Here is a 21,315-nt window from a genome sequence, read left to right as displayed (position 1 = left end):
ATCACGTAATAAAATTGTTATTGTTGTAAATTGCTTATGACTTTAATGGAATAACGAAAACCAGGAGAAGAGAGCTACTATAGAGCACTTCACAAACTTTCCTTAATGCAATGTTCTCTTTTCCAGGCAAGAACGCCCACACTTCAATTAAGTATTTCATTTAGGCTTTCTTTTCTGACGTCGAACTCGCTGTTTGTTCTGTACTTTTTTTCTGCTACAAGCAAGAAAAGGAGAAGGTGGGAGGAATGCGGTCGGAGCCTCGTGACGGAATTGCCCAATCATGAAATGACCTTGCTTTCTAGCTAAATTATTTTGTATTAGTCAGTGTCTGGCAAGAAAGAAGGGTTGCTATCCTGTCTGTCGCGCAGGAGGGAGGTTCTGAAAAAGTGGGAGGGTTTTGGATGCGGCGCCAGAGGGTTGCATTTGTTTCTACGAGCTGCTTGCGAGAGGAAGAGAAGGTTGTGGTATTTGGACGGGACAATGGCGGCGCTAGCAGTCTCTTTTCGGAGGTTGTTGCAGGCCTTCCTTGCAAGTTTTTGCTGTTCAGTTGTTTTGACGATGACAACTGCAACTGGATTGCTTCTTTTCCTTCTCCCTGAAGCAGCAACGGGTGAGTCGCATATGATAGTTAAAATGAGCCAGATTGGGAGCAATTGGGCCGGTCCAGTCTGTTCCCTTTAAGGAACATGGCGCTTCTGCAGCCGCCCAGAACTAAGAGCGTCGGGGAACAGAGTGTTAGGAGATGGTCGATGGAGGGGGAGTGCGCGTTTCATCGACAAGGAATCGCTACGGCGGCAGACTGGACAATAGCTGCTCAAAGCAATTTAACGGCTTTCTTTAAGCGTAATAGTAGCGGATGGAGTTATACAGTCTTTTCGTTCTATCATCCCATTCTCTGCCCGAAGCAGGCGGGCAAACAAAAGGTCATCGACAAGAACTCGCCTCTCCGTTTTCTTAGAAAATGAATCCCATAAAATGAAAATTTAGAATGCTCCTTTTCTAGAGTATGGACGCAGTGCATCATATCAATGTTTCGTGTTTGCGCAATTCAGCACGGAACATTGCTGTTATATTCGTAGAAACGGTACCATCTGGAATAAATCTTGCGTAGGGAAGGAGAGCCCCGAATTCCTCCCTGTATCATCTTCTTCTCTTAGTCTTGCAGGATAGGACAGATGGTATTTGTTTATTAATATAGAGGTACTTCTTATCTAAGGATCGACCGTGAGAATTACAGAGTCTGAGTTTGATTTCCTTATCAATTCACTGTCCAAGTTGTTAGATATCTGGCGTCAAACGTTGCCTTCAGCTTCTCCTTACAACGTTTCCTCAAAGTATTACAAACATTAGTGGTGCTTATAATCTGTATGTCATTTTAATTGTTTATTGAATTCATACACCACCCACCTCACTGCTAAGACTGATTTCAATATTTATATTAATTCCCCCAAAGTTTTGATATTTGGCAGTTTTAACAATTTACAACTTGTTCATATATTGTTGTTAATGCAGAAAGCTTTCAAGATAACACTTAGTATGTTATTTTATTAGACATTGGTAAATTTATAGTTTAGTTAAGTTTAGTTTTTAGATTAAATAGCCTAGCATAAGCATAGCATAGAATAACAGAGTTGGAAGGGACTTTGGAGGTCTTCTAGTCCAACCCCCTGCTTAGTCAGGAAACCCTACACCACTTCAGACAAATGGTTATCCAACATCTTCTTAAAAACTTCCAGTGTTGGAGATTCACAACTTCTGGAGGCAAGTTGTTCCACTGATTAATTGTTCTGTCAGGAAATTTTTCCTTAGTTCTAAGTTGCTTCTCTTCTTGATTAGTTTCTGCCCATTGCTTCTTGTCCAAACATCAGATGCTTTGGAAATGGCTTGACTCCCTCTTCTTTGTGGCACCCCTGAGATACTGGAACACTGCTATCATGTCTCCCCTACCACTTCTTTTCATTAAGCTAGACATACCTAGTTCATGCAACAGTTCTTTATATGTTTTAGCTTCCAGTCCCCTAATCATCTTTGTTGTTCTTCTCTGCAGTCTTTCTAGAGTCTCAAAATCTTTTTTACATTGTGGTGACCAAAACTGAATGCAGTATTCCAAGTGTGGCCTTACCAAGGCATTATAAAGTGGTATTAACACTTCACGTGATCTTGATTCTATCCCTCTGTTTATGCAGCCTTGAACTGTTTTGGCTTTTTTAGCAGCTGCTTTATACTGCTGGTTCATATTTAAATGGTGGTCCACCAGGACTCCAAGATCCCTCTCACAGTTACTACTATTGAGCAAGGTACCACATATACTGTACTGTGCATTTTGTTTTTCTTGCTTAAATATAGAACCTTACTTTTTCAACATTGAGTTTCATTTTGTTAGATGAAACCCAATGTTCAAGTCTGTCAAAATCCTTTTGTATCTTAAGCCTATCTTCTGGAGTGTTGGCTATTCCTGCCAGCTTGGTATCATCTGCAAATTTGATGAGTTCCCCATCTATCCCTTGTCTAAATGAATGTTGTTTTAACCATTCAGTCAGGTCTGACTCTTGGTGACTTTATAGGCACGTGCTTTCCATGCTATCTTGTCAAACAGTTTCTTTCAATTGTTGGATGGTCAACTTTGAATCAGATTTTCCACTTGTTCCACTAATCATTCCTAGCATCATTGCCTTCTCCAATGAATTTGCAGGCATGACGTGGCCAAAGTAAATGATGTAGTCTTACAATTTACACTTCTAGTGATTATTTGGGCTTTCTATGGTAGGCATGATAATTTATGATCACCACCACAGTTCAAAAGTGTCACTTATTTTTTGATCAGCCCTTTATTAGTCTCCAGTTCTCATACCCATACATCATTATAGGGAAGACTAATCCTGTAATTAGCATGATTTTTTGTGTTTATATCAATATCTCTGTTTTTCCAGATTTTATTCATGTTAACCATTGTAGTGTGACCTAAAATTATGCTGCATTTGATTTCAGGAATAGAACTGCGATTGTGAACAATTTTGGATCCAACGAAGATAAATTCTCGAATTAATTCAATTTCCTCCTTGTTGATTTCATGTCCATCTGCAGCTATTGTCATTATCCTGATATTAAGACTAATTATTCTAATTATTCTGCATTCTAATTATATGGAATTTTCTAAAAGAATACTAAGCATCATTACTAAAGATAGTTCTTTTTCAATCTTTTTATACATTATTTGAAGGAGGATGAGTACTTGTCTAAATATTGGATTTGCTGATACTGGTGTTCAGTTTTTGTCTTTTATGATAGCACTTAGACTTATATGCCACTTTACAGTGCTTTACAGCCCTCTTTAAGTGATTTACAGAGTTAGCATATTGCCCCCAACAATTTGGGTCTTCATTTTACCTACTTCGGAAGGATGGAAGGCTGAGTCAACCTTGAGCCTGTTGAGATTTGAATTGCCAAATTGCAGGCAGCTGGCAGGCAACAGAAGTAGCCTGCAGTGCTGCACTCTAACCACTGCACTACCGTGACTACACAATAACTACACAAACCTAATATAAAATCACTGTTCCTATACATATATATAATGCATCATCAAATCAATTTCAGTAGTCTATAGTATGAAAACTAACTTTTACAATTAACATCATAAATCTACGTGGATACCCCCAGTTTGATAAATAAAAAATATAGTTCATTTAATATAGTCTTTGACTGTAATAAAGATTTGATTTGATTTGATTTTGTTCCCCACAAATTCAAATTCTGCATGTGCTATTAGAAAATTAGCTTTTTGAGAATTACACTTCAGCAGAAGTTTGTAAAGCTATTAATAAACACCAAAATAAGGAAAATGCTTGGATAAGATTGTTTACTCACTCTCACACTCTCTCTCTCTCACACACACACATACAAAGAGACACATGTATATGTACACATATAGGTATAGGAATCTATTCCCAAATCTATAGATCTCAATTTACCATTCTTTGAATGTGAATAGTAATGTAATTTATACTAAAGAAAACTGTGTGGAACATTGGTAAAATGCTACTGGTTCGCTCTGGTTCGGGCGAACTGGTAGTGATAAAAACTACTGGTTCAGGCAAACTGGTAGTAAAAATAAGCTACTGGTTCAGGTGAACCGGTAGTTAAAAAAAGAACTGATATTTCTGATGATCAGCTGTGCAGTGGGGTTTAGCTTTGTTAGAAAGCAGGAAATCCTGCTTTCTAGCAAAGCTAAATTGCGCGGCACAGCTGATTCCCCCCCCAATGTTCTAATTACCTTCCTAAGCCTCCTTTTGGCGCGTACTGTGCATGTGCGTGCACACAGCATGCACTAAAAGGAGGCTTGGGAAGGTAAGTAGAACAGCAAGGAGAGGGATCAACTGTGCAGCGCATTTTAGCTTTGCATGCCGCAGCTGATTTCTCCCCCACTTACCTTCTCCCCCACTTACCTTCCCAAGTATCCTTTTGGTGTGTACTGCGTATGCAGTGCATGTGCACGCACGGCCAGCGAACCGGTAGAAAACCAGTTCAGATTTCATCACGGGTGTGGAATGTTTTTTTTCCCTATTAAATTAATTTTTTTCCTATTAAATGAGCAGAACTGTGATAGAAAGAGTTTTCATGTGAAAACACCTTGAGACATTTTGTCTCTGAGTCCAGAGACTTTGAATAGAATACAGCTATTTACAAAGTAAATTTGTGTTTAGTGCCTTTTTGGAGTTTAATGCCATTATTTAATTTGATACTATTTAACTATTTAAAATATCACTAATATTAAACATTTTTCTTTTAAACAGCCTTGCAATGTTTTTGTCTTCACTGTACAAAAGAGAACTTCACATGTACAACAGATGGGCTGTGTCTTACTTCAGTGACACGGAATAGAAACAAAATTCAACGCAATAGTATGTGTCTTGCAGAATATGATTTATTTCCCAGAGACAGGCCATTTGTTTGTGCTATTTCAACAAGTGAAGGAGGAATTACAGTGCCTCATTGCTGTGATAAAGACTTCTGCAATAAAATAGATCTCCCAATTCCAACACCAGGTAAACATTTGTCTTATTAGTAGAAAATGGATAGTTGAGAGAATTTGCTATAATCAAACTTATCTATAAAGCACAATTTTATTGTCTTTTATTTCACACAGTACCACGTTATCAATATACTATTTAACTAATGAGTTCCTTGTTTTATCTTTTGTGCTCCCTTTTTACATTCTTAGGTCCTGTAACAGGGAAGTTTTCTTCTACCCTAGGACCAGTGGAATTAGCTGCTGCTATTGCTGGGCCAGTTTGTTTTCTTTGTATTTCACTTATGTTGATTCTTTATGTCTGCCATAATCGTACATTCATACACCATCGAGTTCCAAGTGAAGAAGATCCTTCAATGGAGCGACCATTTATATCTGAGGGAACTACTTTAAAAGATTTAATTTATGATATGACCACTTCGGGATCAGGATCAGGTAATTGGTTCTCATATTTTAGTAAATGATTTTTAAAAACTTATACTGTTAATAGTGCTTTGGACACATATTATGAGCGGAAATATTTAAAAATTTAGCTGTAGACTTTTTTGGGGGGTTGAGATTTTCATTTGTTATGCCAATAAGAAAATTTTATTTTGTTCATAGAGACTTCTGCATTTTATATTGTCAAATGGAAAAGAAAATCCCTTTCTTAATTAACTTTCATATCAGAATAAAAAAAATATTTGAAGCTTAAGTTTTATGGTATTTCCAAGTTTAATGCCCTGTTGTAGATAAAACTCTAACCTAATATATTTTATCCTTCAGATTGATAAAACATGGGTAATCCCCACTTAACAACAATAATTGGGACTGCAATTCTGTTGCTAAGCAGTGTGGTTGTAAAGCACAAAGTTATGTGATCACACTACTTACCACAATACAGGCAGTCCCTGTCATTGCTGTCATTCAGCAGAAAGCATGGATCATTTACAAGGACCAATTTGCTGCTGATTTCATTTGAGAAGATGGCAGGAAGTCCCAGGTAGCTCATAAGCAGGCCAGCAGAAAGGTAAATGGTTGCTTCCAGATGAGGGAGAGTATACATGTCTGCAGTAGAGTGCGCAAGCTTATTTGATCTAAAGGTGGCTGCTATTGGGTGAGTCAGGATGTAGATAATAGTTGCAAAAACATACTCAAAAGAGACAGTGAAAGCATACAAAAGAGCTAAGCTGACATAATTCACTACATGTGTTCCCTGGTTTTCTATCCACCCATTCAGCAACCATTCAATGTTACAGTGGCACTTACAATGGATTTATAACTGGACCTAGAAAATCCAGTCATCATTACATCCCTACAATTATCATGGTGAGGGTGTCTATCTTGCGATTGCCATGTTGCAACTAACCAGTCACAAGATTGTCATTTGCAGCTTCCCACAAGAAAAATCACTGGAGAAACTGTTAGAAAAGGTCACAAGTTTCTCCCACCATTTTGCCTTCCTAGGAGCTTGCTGTGGAATACAAGATACTGTACTCTGTAGCTCACCCTGATTCTGTCATATAGCCTGCCAGCAGCAACACATTTCCTCACTTGTGGCCTCCGCTGGCCTTTCCATGGCTTCCACCAGCCTATCTTCATCCATAGCACTTACCCATAGCTTCTGCTGTCCCACCTGTATCTATAGCATCCACCTGTGGCCCTCATTGAGCCAAGCACAGTCCCCTTCCTGCATCCTCTCCACACTCCTTCCCTGGGACTCTCATCTCTCCCTGCTTAATGATCTGTGTGGTCCTAGAATTATGATAGTAATCACGACTGTCAGAATTGCTGTTAGTAAGTGATTCCACATTTCACTCTACAAATACATGTGACAGCATTCCCAGTACCAACAGCTGTTGAAATCTGAGAATCTATAGAATACAGGAGGAGAGGAGTGAAAAAAACCATCAACCCTTAACCATCAAACTATAATATCAATAAAATGTAGTTCTACCCAGACTTGTGGAACATATTTCCTGGCCTGGTCTATTTCAAAGGACAAACAGGTATGTACAAACCAGATTTGGTTAGAGCCCAATTGGAAAATTATTTCAGCTTTAAACAGATTTCGTGACCCACTTAATTGATTTAGATTACCAATATTAGTGGAAATGTGGTAAGATTTTTTAGAGATAATGTCTTCTTAGATATGGGAGTAGAAAGTTGCAGTGATTAAAAAATGGTGGAAGTATTTGTGTATTTATAGCAAATGCAATAGCATAATATTGGAGATTAATGCAGCCAAAGAGCTGCCCAAAAGAATTTATTATTGTTCCTGGAAATTAAACTATTATTTGAAGTTGCCTTTTTTTTAACAAAGCACGATTGGTCTCCTTTATTTATTACCAAAGGAAAAGCATGGCCAATTAAAATTAGTAATAGCCAGAGGCTTTGATATTCTTTTGATAGGAGGAAAAGATCAAAACCTGGATTGATTAATTGGCCCTTTATCAACTGATCAGAAAACTTTTTTTTAGGTTTGCCATTACTTGTTCAGAGAACAATTGCAAGAACAATTGTACTACAAGAAAGTATTGGAAAAGGTCGCTTTGGAGAGGTCTGGCGAGGAAAATGGAGAGGAGAAGAAGTTGCAGTAAAAATATTCTCTTCAAGAGAAGAACGCTCATGGTTTCGTGAAGCTGAAATCTATCAAACAGTTATGCTCCGTCATGAGAATATTCTAGGATTTATAGCTGCAGACAATAAAGGTTGTCACAATCCAGAATATTTTGCTTATTATATACAGTAACTTGTTATATACAGGTAGTCCTCAAATTACAACCACAATTGAGCCCAACATTTTGGTTCCTAAGCAAGTCAGTTGTTAAGTGAGCTGTGCCCCATTTTTATGATCTTTTTGCCGTAGTTGTTAAGCAAATAATTTCAGTTGTTAAATTGTATTCGTTAAGCGAATCTGGTTTCCTCATTGACTTTTCATGTCAGAAGCCAGGTGGGAGGGTCCTAAAAGGTGACACATACCCTCAGGATGATAAATACATGCCATTTGCCAAGCACCTTAATTTTGATCATGTGACCATGAGAATACTGCATTGGTCATAAGTGAAGAGTGGGACATAAATCATTTTTTTGCTGCCATTATAACTGAACGTTCACTAAATAAAGTTATAAGCTGAGGATTTCTCATTTCTCAATGAGAAATATTAATGACATAATACCTAAACGTACTCAAAAAATCAGGAAAATTATATTTTTTGAAAAAAGTTTTTAATTGAAAAACAAAATTGTAATGGCTTTGTGTTTGTTCAAATCTGTCTTAAATGCTTATATTAAGTATCTCTTACTCTGCCAAATTGGGTGTTCTCCTTTTATGTCAAATTTAACACTCAGAATTCCTCAGCCAAGCAAGGCCATTGTAGAAGATTTTAAGAAACCCATGGTCAATGACAATTGCCAAGGCTGAGAAATCTTTATCTGGAATAAATTGTCCTAGATTTATTTGCAAGGCCAACAGAATAATAGCACTTGCTAATCAAGTATCTGAGTACTAATGACCACAAGGAGATACTGAGAATATAAACTAGACAGGGAAATTTAAAAAAAAGTCCTGGAAGGCATAGCAAGTTATTTCCAGATTGTTTCCAAAGGCTATGTCCATCAAGTTACAAGAAGCTAACCTTAATTTGAAGAAACTTTACCTTTCAAGTGTGAATAATTTTATAGATTGATATTAAAAGAACTAAAACAAATTGTTTGCAGTGAGGACTTTGGTTTATATTGCAATGATTTAACAAATATTTTAATCTGGATTGTAGATGTGTTTTTCATCTTGGATTTTTTAAAAAGCATATTTATTACAAATTCAATACAGTGAGATGTGGGTTACTTAAATTTCCATGACTTCATCATCTTAAAAACTTGAAGGATCTACTTTTGATACTGTGCTATCAAATATAGTAAGAGATGGTAGAGTAGAAGGGCTCCTCCTAAAATCCACTCTCATCTCTACAGTTTTAAGTGTGTTCAGCTCTAGATTGTTACAGATGCACCACAGGGCCAGTTTTTTTAACCTCCTGTCTTTTGGCAGACTCATCACCAACTTTTATGAGACCAATGACTGTTTTATCATTTGCAAACTTTAATACTTTTAACAGAGAGATCTCTAGATACATAGTCATTTTTCCAATGTTTTGTTTATTTTGTCCCTTAATTTTAATTGTTCCTTTTCTGTTTTGATTTGCAGATAATGGTACATGGACACAACTCTGGCTAGTGTCAGATTATCATGAGCATGGTTCTCTTTTTGATTATTTGAACAGGTACACTGTTACTGTAGAGGGAATGATAAAGCTAGCATTGTCAACTGCCAGTGGACTTGCACATCTTCACATGGAGATTGTTGGCACACAAGGTAACTTAATTCCATTGTTTGTTTCAGTTGTTAATGTACATTTTCTCTCAGTATACATTTTGAAATCATTTTAATCATCTCCATTACAGTTTAATTTGGTTTAACATTAAATTTATTTGATTTATGTTTAGATTTTAAAAAATGATTGCATGAATCGTACTTTTGGAATATCTACTAATTAAAGTTTTTAGTGGGAAACACCCCTCCACTATTTCCCTCTTACTATAGTTTTTCTTCCTGAACCCATAGGAGCACCGCTTTAATGAATATTCCTCCTTAAAGTTCTTATTCTTTTTTCTAATTTTTCTTTTAATCATCTATTCTAAAATAAGTTTTTCTATATACTTTTACCAGGTGAGCTATCATGTTTTACTGGAGACACTTAGTAAAAATAGTTAGAGGCAAATCAGATTTTTTTAAAAATCTAATAAATCTAGTAAAAGAATAGTAAATCTACTGTAGTCTAGTATATTTATTTTAGCTAAAATTAAGATTTTCCAAACTAAGGTAATCTCTCAGATTCCTTATGGCTGCTAAATAAATTTACTCTTTTTTAAAAAATTTAACATTTTTGGAACCATTAATTTGGGACATACTAATGGGCCAAACCTATAGGAAATAGAATTAACACGAGTCAAAAGATACCGTATATACTCGAGTATAAGCCGACCCGAATATAAGCCGAGGCACCTAATTTTACCACAAAAAACTGGGAAAAACTATTGACTCGAGTATAAGCCGAGGGTGGGAAATGAGGCAGCTACTGGTCAATGTAAAAAATAAAGATAGAGCCAAGTAAAATAACATGAATATTTATTTGAACGAAAAACAATAAAAGTGCAAAAGGGGGAAGGAGGATTCCCAGCTCTAAACAAAGGGAAATCCCGGAATGCCAGCGCGAAAGGTGGTGCTCGCGTTCCTCCTCCCTTGCTCAAAAGCCCCAACATGATATTGGAATTGGATGCCATTATATACCTGCTGAGGGGATAATTTGAATAACTTGAAAGATATAAAAGCTCTAAACATATTTGTTTAAAAATCTAAAATCTATACTTAAAATAAATGAATATAAAGTAATAAAGTTCTTTAAAGTTGTAATTCACTTTGCTGCTGAAAAAGAAAGGAAGCTTAACACCTTAAATGGTATTTATTAACTGAAATATCATCAAATCAAATATATAATGAGGTATATTATAATGACCTTTGTTTTCAGAAAGAAGCATGATGGAAGTTTTTCAATAAAGGGGGAAATATAGAAAAAACTTAGTGTCATGCTCATATATCATCTTTACAGATGTTGTTAACACTATACTATGGCAGCATATGATGGTACAATGTTTCAATCAATTTCAGGATGAAAAACTCATCAATGAGGAGGAGGAGTATAATTTATTAACCTTGTATGATATCAGTTTCTCAAGGACTCTAGAAGGACCCGAGGAAGAAATCTCTGCCCCCTCCCCACTTTCCCTTTCCAACCCAGCCTTCCAAGGGGACCCGAGAGGAAGAAATCTCTGCCCCCTCCCACTTTCCCTTTCCAACCCAGCCTTCCAAGGGGACCTTTGAGGGAGAAATCTCTGCCCCCTCCCCACTTTCCCTTTCCAAGGCAGCCTTCCAAGAGGACCTCTCGAAAAGAGCGAAAGCTTTCTCCTGGTCGTTTTACCACCACCATACCCTCCACGCCGGCCATCCTAGGCTGGGTTAGAAACAAGGAGGGGGAAGTTCAAGGACCACATCGATGGCACGAGCTCAGATTGCCGGCTGGGGATGATGGGCGCTGCAGTGCGATCTCGGGAGAGACTAGGGGGGAAGAAAGAATGACTGTTTCCCCACACCCTAGGATTGGGGAAAACATTGACCCCCCCCCCTTAGTTGCGGGAGAAGGGTTGCGCTTCAAAGCGGTCGCCTCCATCCATCAATCCATCCTTCCTTCCTTCCTTCCTTCCATCCTTTTTTTTTTTCCCAGCGAGCGGTGCGTGTGTGTGACATGCAAGCAAGACGCCTCACGGGGCATGTGAACTGGGTATGTCTAGTTTAGGGGTGACATGATAGGAACATTCCAATATCTCAGGGGCTGCCACAAAGAAGGGGGAATCAAACTATTCTCCAAAGCACCTGAGGGCAGGACAAGAAGCATGGGTGGAAACTAATCAAGGAGAGAAGCAACCTAGAACTAAGGAGAAATTTCCTGACAGTTAGAACAATTAACCAGTGGAACAACTTGCCTCCAGAAGTTGTGAATGCTCTAACACTGGAAGATTTTAAGAAGATATTGGATAAGCATTTGAAGTGGTATAAGGTTTCCTGCGTAAGCAGGGGTTAGACTAGAAGACCTCCAAGGTCCCTTCCAACTCTATTATTCTGTTTTTTTGTTCTGTTTTCTTTCTAATCTATCTATCTATCTATCTATCTATCTATCTATCTATCTATCTATCTATCTATCTATCTATCTATCTATCTATCTATCTAATTAGCTAGCTAGCTAGCTATCATTATCTCGCTCAAAAGACAAAACCTAAACACGAAGTTGTAGCTGAATAGCCCTACATAATTTAGCTTTTCCCAAGCTGGTGATTTCCAAAGGCTTTGAAATGCGACTTTCCTCATCCTCTGCCAGGATAAGCTGATGTGCTCAGAAGGCTGGGAATGGTGGCATTTCCTACATTTCTTGTGGGCAGAAGGTGGACCCCTATGTTTCCTTGAAAACACCTCCCAATATTTATTAGAGTGACTTCTCTCCCCAGAAGAAAGGTCGGCGCTGTTTAACAATCCGTCAGCTAAATCCTATCGAGTCAAAGGGGCCAGTCAATGGGGCTAGGATGAATTCTGGGTCACCAGGGACCCTTTTTTTGTGCCCGTTCCCCAACCAGGGCGGGCCAAGCAGCCGCTCTTTTAGCGGCTCTGGAATGGATGTTGAGGTAACCCGAAGAGGCAGCCTCTTTTCAACTCCCCCGCCCCTTTTTTTTAAACGCGTCCTGCCGGGCGGCGACAGGGACGCGGACACCAAAAGCGGCGCCCCGTTCTTCTCCGCTTTTATTTTATTTTAGTATTCAATCGGCAGCAGAGGCTCGAGCCTTCTGGGGCGCCGGGAAAAGGAGCCGAGGGGCTGCAGCAACGTTGCAAGAGAGGCGGAAAGAGGGGTGGGGGAGAGAAGCAAAAAAGAAGAAGCAGCAAGCTTCCCAGCCGACTTCGGTGTGGCGCGAGAATCCGATCCACCGCCTCCTTCCCCCGGCCGACAGGGCTGAACTGCCGCGCTGCACCACCACTTCCCAAAACAGATTTCCAGACTTGGAAGCAGCCCGCCACGAAAGGAGGAGGAGGAGGAGGAAGGCGAGCGCCGGCTGCTCCTGCTGCTGTTTCGCGCTCTCCGCCCCCTTCCAGCGCCTTGACGCAGAGTGAGAGAGAGTAGAGAAAGGAACCGCGCCGTCCGACCGGCTGTGTGTGTTTGTGGTGGGGGTCTCGTCCCAGCCACCCACCCACTCGCTCCCTTTCCTCTTCGGAGCGTGGGCTGATCTTAGAAGCGCTGTCCCGCGGGCCGCCGCCTCCTCTTCCTCCACGCCGCCTCCTCTTGCACGCCTCAACCCCCATCCCCACCCTCTCCGCGTGAAGGTCACCTCCTCCTCTTCCAGGCGGCGGCGGCGGCGGCTCCGAGCGGAGCGCCACAGCCGGCAGCTCCGCTTCCTCCCACCTTCCTCCTTGCTAAAGGGCCAAAGTCGGCTCCCCGCCCGCCGCGGGACCCGAGCCAAGCGGTCGCAGTCCAGCCGAGCGGTGAAAGCGACATGCCGGCGCCACTCCGCTTTCACCGTTCGGCTGGACTGCGACCGCTTGGCTCGGGTCCGCAGTAACTCCGCCAGGCTGTGCCGCCAAGAAACCATTTAAAAGCCCGCCAGGGCTTTCTTTCTTCTCCCTCCGTGCTTCAGAAGTTGGGCTTTTAAATGGTTTCTTCGCGCACAGCCTGGCGGAGTTACTGCGGACCCGAGCCAAGCGGTCGCAGTCCAGCCGAACGGTGAAAGCGACATGCCGGCGCCACTCCGCTTTCACCGCTCGCTGACTGCGACCGGCTTGGCTCGGGTCCGCAGTAACTCCCGCCAGGCTGTGCCGCGAAGAAACCATTTAAAAGCCCAACTTCTGAAGCACGGAGGAGAAGAGAAAGCCCTGGCGGGGCTTTTAAATGGTTTCTTCGGCACAGCCTGGCGGAGTTACTGCGGACCCGAGCCAAGCGGTCGCAGTCCAGCCGAACGGTGAAAGCGACATGCCGGCGCCACTCCGCTTTCACCGTTCGGCTGGACTGCGACCGGCTTGGCTCGGGTCCGCAGTAACTCCCGCCAGGCTGTGCCGCCAAGAAACCATTTAAAAGCCCAACTTCTGAAGCACGGAGGAGAAGAGAAAGCCCTGGCGGGGCTTTTAAATGGTTTCTTCGCGCACAGCCTGGCGGAGTTACTGCGGACCCGAGCCAAGCGGTCGCAGTCCAGCCGAACGGTGAAAGCGGAGCGGCGCCGGCATGTCGCCACCGCTCGCTGGACTGCGACCGCTTGGCTCGGGTCCGCAGTAACTCCCGCCAGGCTGTGCCGAAGAAACCATTTAAAAGCCCAACTTCTGAAGCACGGAGGAGAAGAGAAAGCCCTGGCGGGCTTTTAAATGGTTTCTTCGCGCACAGCCTGGCGGAGTTACTGCGGACCCGAGCCAAGCGGTCCCAGTCCAGCCGAACGGTGAAAGCGAGCGCGCCGCATGTCGCTTTCACCGCTCGCTGACTGCGACCGCTTGGCTCAGGTCCGCGCGGCGAACTGCTCAGCCTTGGGCAAATCCCGCCGGACGATCTCGCCGCCTCTTTGGCGTCTCCTGTGCGGGGTTCCCGAAGTACATCAAGACGTAGACTCGAGTATAAGCCGAGGGGGCGCTTTTCAGCACAAAAAACGTGCTGAAAAACTCGGCTTATACTCGAGTATATACGGTAATTAAAAGAAACCATGCTCTAGCATACAACAAGACCATGCTTGTTGTCTTACATGTTTCTAAATGTAAGACGGCATTTTGGAATTATTTATTATTTATTTATTATTCAAATTTGTTGCTCCTCCATCCAGAGCCCTACTACCTTCAGGCATCGCAAGAGAGCAGCCACAGTATCACTCAGGTCACTTTTATGTAGCGATATACTGTATTTTAAGAAATTATAGCTACGTGTAGGAACCATTATTTGTGAATTTTATGTTATAAAATACTGTTTTATTTGAATTAGATTAAAAAATAGTTGTTCATTTCAGGTGACCATCTATATTTTATCCCATAAAATTTAGACTTTTTGTTAGAACCACTGGGTAATTTTGTTAGAACCACTGGGTAATGAATTTATTGCCTAAATAAATTTCTTCTTTTTTGTAGTGCTTAAATATGCAGAAGCTCTATCTTTTTTAAGATACTAACATTCTGATTAAATTGTAATTCTTTTAAAGCAGGATTTCCTAAATTCCTGTAATCAACCTTCTTTCAATGTAATCTTGCCTAAAAACCCAAACACCAAAATGAACAATGAAATATTAATGAAACTTTGGAGAACATAGATTTATTCTAACAATGTAATTAAAATATTCTTATATCTCTCCTGGACTCCATCTGCATCTCAAGGGAGGTACACATTATAGTTTGGAAACCTTGTTTTAAAGCTTGTTCATCTTTATTTAGTAATTTTGTCAGAATTTAACAAATTTGAATTTTAATATATAATTAGGAATTTATTTTAGTTTAATTGCCATCAAGTCTTTATCAACTTTTATTGAAGATTTAGATAGATTTTTCTCCATTGTAATCTGTCTCTAGCATGGTCTTTTAGGCCTACCAGTGGGGCACCATAATGTTCTTCTATCTTATTTTTGATTGTCCTCTTCTCTTTTCCTTCAGTCTTTCCCAGCATTAGAGTTTTATGTGGATAATTAGGTTTTTATGTAGTGTGTGTTCAGAGTGGAATAATTTGAGCTCCATCAATAGAAATAATAATTTGTTGCTGAAGATTATCAAGAAAAGATTGGACAATCATTTATCTGGGATGGAGTAAGGACCACAGGCAGAAGATCTCTAGGGTCCCTTCTAGCCCTGTTACTCTATGAACGTCATCTTTTGTGCCTTGAGTTATAATTCAGGTTTATTTAGTTGATGATATTAATAGTGGTTCTGTGTGTTTTAATTTCAGGTAAACCAGCTATAGCTCATAGAGACTTGAAATCAAAAAACATATTAGTAAAGAAAAATGGAACCTGTTGCATTGCAGATTTAGGTCTGGCAGTAAGACACGATTCAGCTACAGATACAATAGATATTGCACCAAATCACAGAGTGGGAACAAAGAGGTAAACTGGTGTTTTTTTTATTGTTTTTTTTCATAATCCAAACTGAAGATAAGCTAAACAGTAGATGTTAGACAGTTATTTGTATAGCAATAGAAGAAAGTCTGTTGAACTTATTAGAATCTTGCAGTAATGTGACCTATAGCAGCGGTCACCAACTGGTGGTCCGTGAGAAAATTTTGGTGGTCTGCAGAAAAATTATTTGAGTTTTCTATATTGCACTAAATCACGGGTTCTCAAACTACGGCCCCTGGGACAGATTGTGTTGCTGCAGAGAGTCTCCCCCTTTGGGGCCTTTTTGTGTGGGTCGGAGGGAGAAAAAAATTCCAGCTTGGGTCTGCTTCAGTCTCATGGTGCGGGGCTTTGGGCAGTGGCTGGAGGTGAAGAGCTGGAGGGCCTCATTGCAGTGGGGCTGCATCATGGCCTGGAACTGGCTGACCGTCTCAGCCTGCTGAGTCTCCAGGCGCCGGTACCTGGCCTTGCACTCCTGCAGGTCTGCTCTCTGCTTGGAAAGCCTATGCTCCTAGACCTCAGTGAGGTGTTTCTGCTGAGCTTCCTTCTCCTTCAGATCCAATTTGAACTGAGCTGTTTTGCCAACTCTTTCTTGTGGCGGCTGCTTAGCTCCAACAGCTGCTTCCTGTTGGGGCCTTAAGGAGCCTGGGCGGGCAGGCGAGGAGGGGCTGGGAGGGGAGGGGTGAGTAGAGGCTGGCGAGGCATCCCTCGACATGAGTGACATTGAGTTTACCACGCCCACCCAGTCACATAACCATCTAGCCACGCCCAGCCAGCCGGTCATTAGGCAGCTCATATTAGTGGTCCGTGAATTTAAAATTATGAATTTAGTGGTCCCTGAGGTCCGAAAGATTGGTGACCCCTGACCTATAGTATGATCAGAACTTCTGACCTTTTAGAAGATAAAAAGATTCCGGTTGTATATTTCACAAACTTTCTCTTACTACTACATTATGAAAACCAGTATAATAAATTGTCCTCATATTAAACGTGGATTTGGAATTTCACACAAATAAGTATGAACTCATTTGAATTTACTGCTTAACATCCTAACTTATTGAATATAAGTCATTAAAAAGATAAACACATTGCTGCATGCTTACAAATGAGAGGAAATAATATACTTTGCCTTATTCTTTCCTTTATTCTTCTCCAGCAAGTGTCCCAGAACTGCTGAGTGTAGTGCCTTCTCTCTAAGAGTGAAGGTATAAGTGATTAAAGGTGACCCTCTTCTCCACAGAGCAATAAATAAAATGGAGAAGAAAGATATATCTTTGGACTATTATTTTTCTATCATTCTTGGTAACCTATTAATATGTAATCTTTTAATTTTGGAAATTTGTGTAAATATTAATGAGGAATCAAGTTTCTATTTAAATGTATGAGCCTTGTTTTAACCAATGACGGATAAACTTTTATCTGAAATATACTGTATTACTTTAGTTTCCAGATGAAGTCGTATGTGCAATAATACAATTCCAGTGTAGTTTTCTCTGACAAATGAATTTTCTGTATGGAAGAGTTTTATGTCAGAAAAAGACCTTCATCTGCAGCCTGATAGTGTGAAAATCAATTATTTTCTCTAATCTATTAGTTATTTATCTCGCTCAGTGCTTTATTTTTCTAGAAATCTTACAGCAGATTCTATTCAGTCACAGAAATAATTAAAACATAATATTATATATGAAGAAGCCCTGCTAGGTGGCAGCAGATAGCCAAACCTGACTGGTCTTTAGCTTTTCTCAACTCAAATAGCTATTGTTCAAAATGATGTAGAGGCATCTGTCCCCTTCATGGATGGGGTAGGAATTAATTGCAATATCTTATAAATAGCCAACAATTCTAAGCTAATATTTAATTAATTAATTAATGTGCTGCCCATCTCATTGTCACAGTGACTGAGTAGCCTACAGAATGATTATAATATAAAACAAAATTATGAAAGATTAAATAAAGACTAAAAACCAAGATAACAGGCCACTTTTCTTGGACCCCGCCAGCCAAAATTCTTTGGTAGATGGAATCTGAAGTAGACATCTTCCACTATAGCAAGTGGGACAGGCCAATGCATCTCCTCAGGTAACCTTGGATTCATTGCCTAAAGGGCTTTAGAGGTATTAAACAACTCAAATTGGACTCAGAAACAGACTGTTATCGAGTGCAGCTCACACAATAGCATTGTTATATATGCCACCCAAGGGGCCTCTAGAAATATTCGCGCTGTTGCATTCTATACTAGTAGCTTCTAAATACTCTTCAGGAATATCGCTACGTTGCATTAGGTAATCCAACTGAGAAATGACCAGAGCATAAGTGACTCTGCACAGGATCTCATGATCCAGGAAAGGGTGCAATTAGGGCACAACATGAAGTTGAACAAAGGCAATTCCAGACTTCATTGCCATCTACTCTTTGAACAGGAGATGTAAGTCGAGAAGAACCCAGAGATTGTGCCTAAAATCTATCTGAGTTAGCAAAACCCAATTCATAATTAAAGATGATAAACTCCCAGGTCCCAAGGCCCTTTGAACCCATCTTGGCTCCTTTCAACTGAAGCCTGTGATCCCCCATCCAAACCCCCACAGTCTCCAGGCACTGCAAGTGGGCAGCTGCAGTATCACTTGGGTCACCTGAGGTGGAGCTATAAAATATTAGGGTCATTCTTGAGTTGAACAGGAAAGAGGCAGTTTGAAACTTTTAGCCCAGCTAGAGAAAGGCAGATTATAATCCTTTCATAGCCAAAGTACATTTCTCTCTCTATAAGAAAGGAAAGTGAATGTTTGATCCCAGATCCCAAACCAGCAGTGAATGTACATCCCCAAACCAGAAATGCTGCTTTGTTTGTGATTTCTTAGCTATTTGGGAATAGCCATATACTATTTAGTCAGTAGATTTTATAAATCAAAGTTTTCAAAAGTTGTGATGTGGACTTAGTAGTAATTATGACTTCAAAATCAGTGATATATTATTGTGAACTTTTGTGCTTAACTTACCTTGCAGTAACTGGTTTAGTTTTCCAATTTAAAGTTTTTTTTAAAAGGAAAACTGTGGATTTCATTAGAATAAGGTAAAGGTAAAGGTTCCCCTCACACATACGTGCTAGTCGTTGCCGACTCTAGGGGGCGGTGCTCATCTCCGTTTCAAAGCCGAAGAGCCAGCGCTGTCCGAAGACGTCTCCGTGGTCATGTGGCCGGCATGACTCAACGCCAAAGGCGCACAGAACGCTGTTATCTTCCCACCAAAGGTGGTCTCTATTTTTTCTACTTGCATTTTTACATGCTTTCAAAACTGCTAGGTTGGCAGAAGCTGGGACAAGTAACGGGAGCTCACCCCGTTACACGGCAGCACTAGGGATTCGAACTGCTGAGCTGCCGACCTTTTAATTGACAAGCTCAATGTCCTAGCCCCTGAGCCACCGTGTCCCTGTTTCATTAGAATAGCCAGTAATCAATAATATACAGTATCAAGTTACTTTGTAGAATTGAAAAAGTGCTTACAGCTGCTTATAATGGCTTTAAAAAATAAAATTAAATAATGTTCAAGCAACATTGCTTTATAAGTAATATATATTGATCTTTATATTCATAGGTACATGGCTCCTGAGGTACTTGATGATTCGATAAACATGAAGCATTTTGAATCTTTCAAAAGAGCAGATATTTATGCAATGGGACTAGTGTTTTGGGAAATAGCTCGTCGATGTTCAATTGGTGGTAGGTTAAAAAAAAAACCCAACAAATTAACTTCAATCAGTATCAGAAATGAACCTTAAATTATATATTGATTTATATATCTCAGGAATCCATGAAGATTATCAGTTACCATATTACGACCTTGTCCCTTCTGATCCTTCGGTTGAGGAAATGAGGAGAATTGTTTGTGAACAGAAGCTACGACCCAATACTCCAAATAGATGGCAAAGTTGTGAGGTAGATTCTTTTCTTTAGATAAATTTTAGAATACTTTTAAAATAAACCAATATTTTTTAAAAAAATCAATATTTTGATGTTAGAATTTGAATTAAAAGAAATATGAATGTCAGGACAATTGTGTTTAAGATTATGGACTCATTTTGTATTTGTATTTATGGATAAATGTACTTAAAATATTTTTGCTGTGTTATCAAATGGCTCACAAAATATTTTGTTTTATTTATTTGCAGGCATTACGAGTAATGGCCAAGATTATGCGAGAATGCTGGTATGCCAATGGTGCAGCTAGACTAACAGCTTTACGCATAAAGAAAACTCTGTCACAACTCAGTCAGCAAGAAGGAATAAAAATGTGATTTAGGAAATAAGTGTTCAAGAAACCAATATGTGCACCTGGCTTGTACATTAAACATTGTTCTACCTCACTGAGGGAACAGAAGATTATTGCTGCCTTTTATACACTAAGATAATCAGTTATTAGTCCAGGATTTCTCTAGATGCAGTAAACTGTTGTATAGAATCTTAATTATTTTTTTGAAAGTCACATTGGTATCTTATGTTTAAAACACAAAAAATAAGCTTGAGAGTGGAACATGTATGGTGCTCAAGGACAGTAGGAAAGATATAATCATGATGGTACGCTGTATATTGTCATATTGTTTTGTTCTATTTGTTTTAAGATGCTATTATTGAATGCCTTTCATTGAAACTTACTCACATGACCTTATTTCATCTGGAAAACACATGCAATTTATGCAATACTTTGTATTATGTCTATCGTTTACATCATATCATAACTTGCCTTTTAAACCATTGTAGTGTATAAGTGCCATTTTTAAATTATCTTGATGCAGTTCATTAGGATATACAAAGTCTTGGTCCTTGTGAAATGACAGTAAATCTGTGTTTAATCTGCTGGCTTCTACATACTTTGATATTACCAAATTTTTGGATTTCCAAGGCAGCCTTGCCAAGTTCCTGCTAATTGGGAATCCTTACTTACAGGATGGTACCAGATTGATTGGCTACAGGATGATTTCTCACACATGAATGAATTTCCTTTTATGGAATGTTTTTTCTCTAGAGCATAGGAATTGGAAGTATGCAGATTAATTCTGTGCTATTCCTATGCTTTATATATTACAGTGAACAGAGGTATTGAATATAGAATTCTGAAAAAGAGCTTTACCTGTAAGAAATACTTCGATGTTTTTTTTACATTCAGTATGAACTCTTAAAATAAACCATCTTAAATATTCTGTCAGAAAAAAAATCATTGTTCTTTCTGTGCAATGAAAACTGCTTTGCTAAAATTTAATCATTGCTAAATGCTTTTCTGAGGGTGATCCATATAGAAAAAATGTGGTCTGTTAATAGTCTTACTTGATTCATTCTGCATGCGCCAAATAGGAATTTCCTAGTATCTAGAGTTGTTTGTGTAGATTTGGTCACTACATAATTCTTAATGTTGACTTTCATTGACTGATAATGAACTTTGGAGAAATGAAGAAGCTGAGTATTCTCTTCCTACCATGCCTACCCCACTCATGCCAGCAGAGGCCTACTGCATATCCCATTGGTCAAAGAACTCCAGCTGACTCTATTATATCCCTTTGGAACATTCTGCCTCTTGGGGTAAGATCTGCCCTCAGC

The 21,315-nt window shown here is 39.8% G+C and overlaps 1 protein-coding gene across 1 annotated transcript; it reads left to right on the top strand.

The window, feature by feature from the left end:
* Positions 1–339: 339 nt before the first annotated feature.
* TGFBR1 (transforming growth factor beta receptor 1) lies at positions 340–20,921 on the top strand. The gene is made up of 9 exons (XM_058180352.1): positions 340–610; positions 4,791–5,042; positions 5,219–5,461; positions 7,486–7,716; positions 9,210–9,377; positions 15,565–15,721; positions 19,319–19,443; positions 19,529–19,659; positions 19,893–20,921. Exons 1-9 carry the CDS (start codon positions 481–483, stop codon positions 20,016–20,018), a joined length of 1,563 nt encoding a protein of 520 aa, XP_058036335.1. The 5' UTR covers positions 340–480; the 3' UTR covers positions 20,019–20,921.
* The last annotated feature ends 394 nt before the right edge of the window (positions 20,922–21,315 follow it).

The sequence above is a fragment of the Ahaetulla prasina genome, chromosome 4 (genome assembly GCF_028640845.1).
Source record: "Ahaetulla prasina isolate Xishuangbanna chromosome 4, ASM2864084v1, whole genome shotgun sequence".
NCBI classification, from domain to species: domain Eukaryota; kingdom Metazoa; phylum Chordata; class Lepidosauria; order Squamata; family Colubridae; genus Ahaetulla; species Ahaetulla prasina.
The sequence above is the reverse complement of the archived record's forward strand: the minus strand, read 5'-3'. Positions and strand labels throughout refer to the sequence as shown.

What these genes read in the sequence shown, in the direction of transcription:
- TGFBR1 (XM_058180352.1), top strand. Translation starts at nt 481, where the DNA reads ATGGCGGCGCTAGCAGTCTCTTTTCGGAGGTTGTTGCAGGCCTTCCTT. An exon ending in TATAGCTGCAGACAATAAAG is followed by an intron (nt 7,717 to 9,209) that starts GTTGTCACAATC and finishes TTTGATTTGCAG; the next exon opens with ATAATGGTACATGGACACAA. An exon ending in TCGTCGATGTTCAATTGGTG is followed by an intron (nt 19,444 to 19,528) that starts GTAGGTTAAAAA and finishes TATATATCTCAG; the next exon opens with GAATCCATGAAGATTATCAG.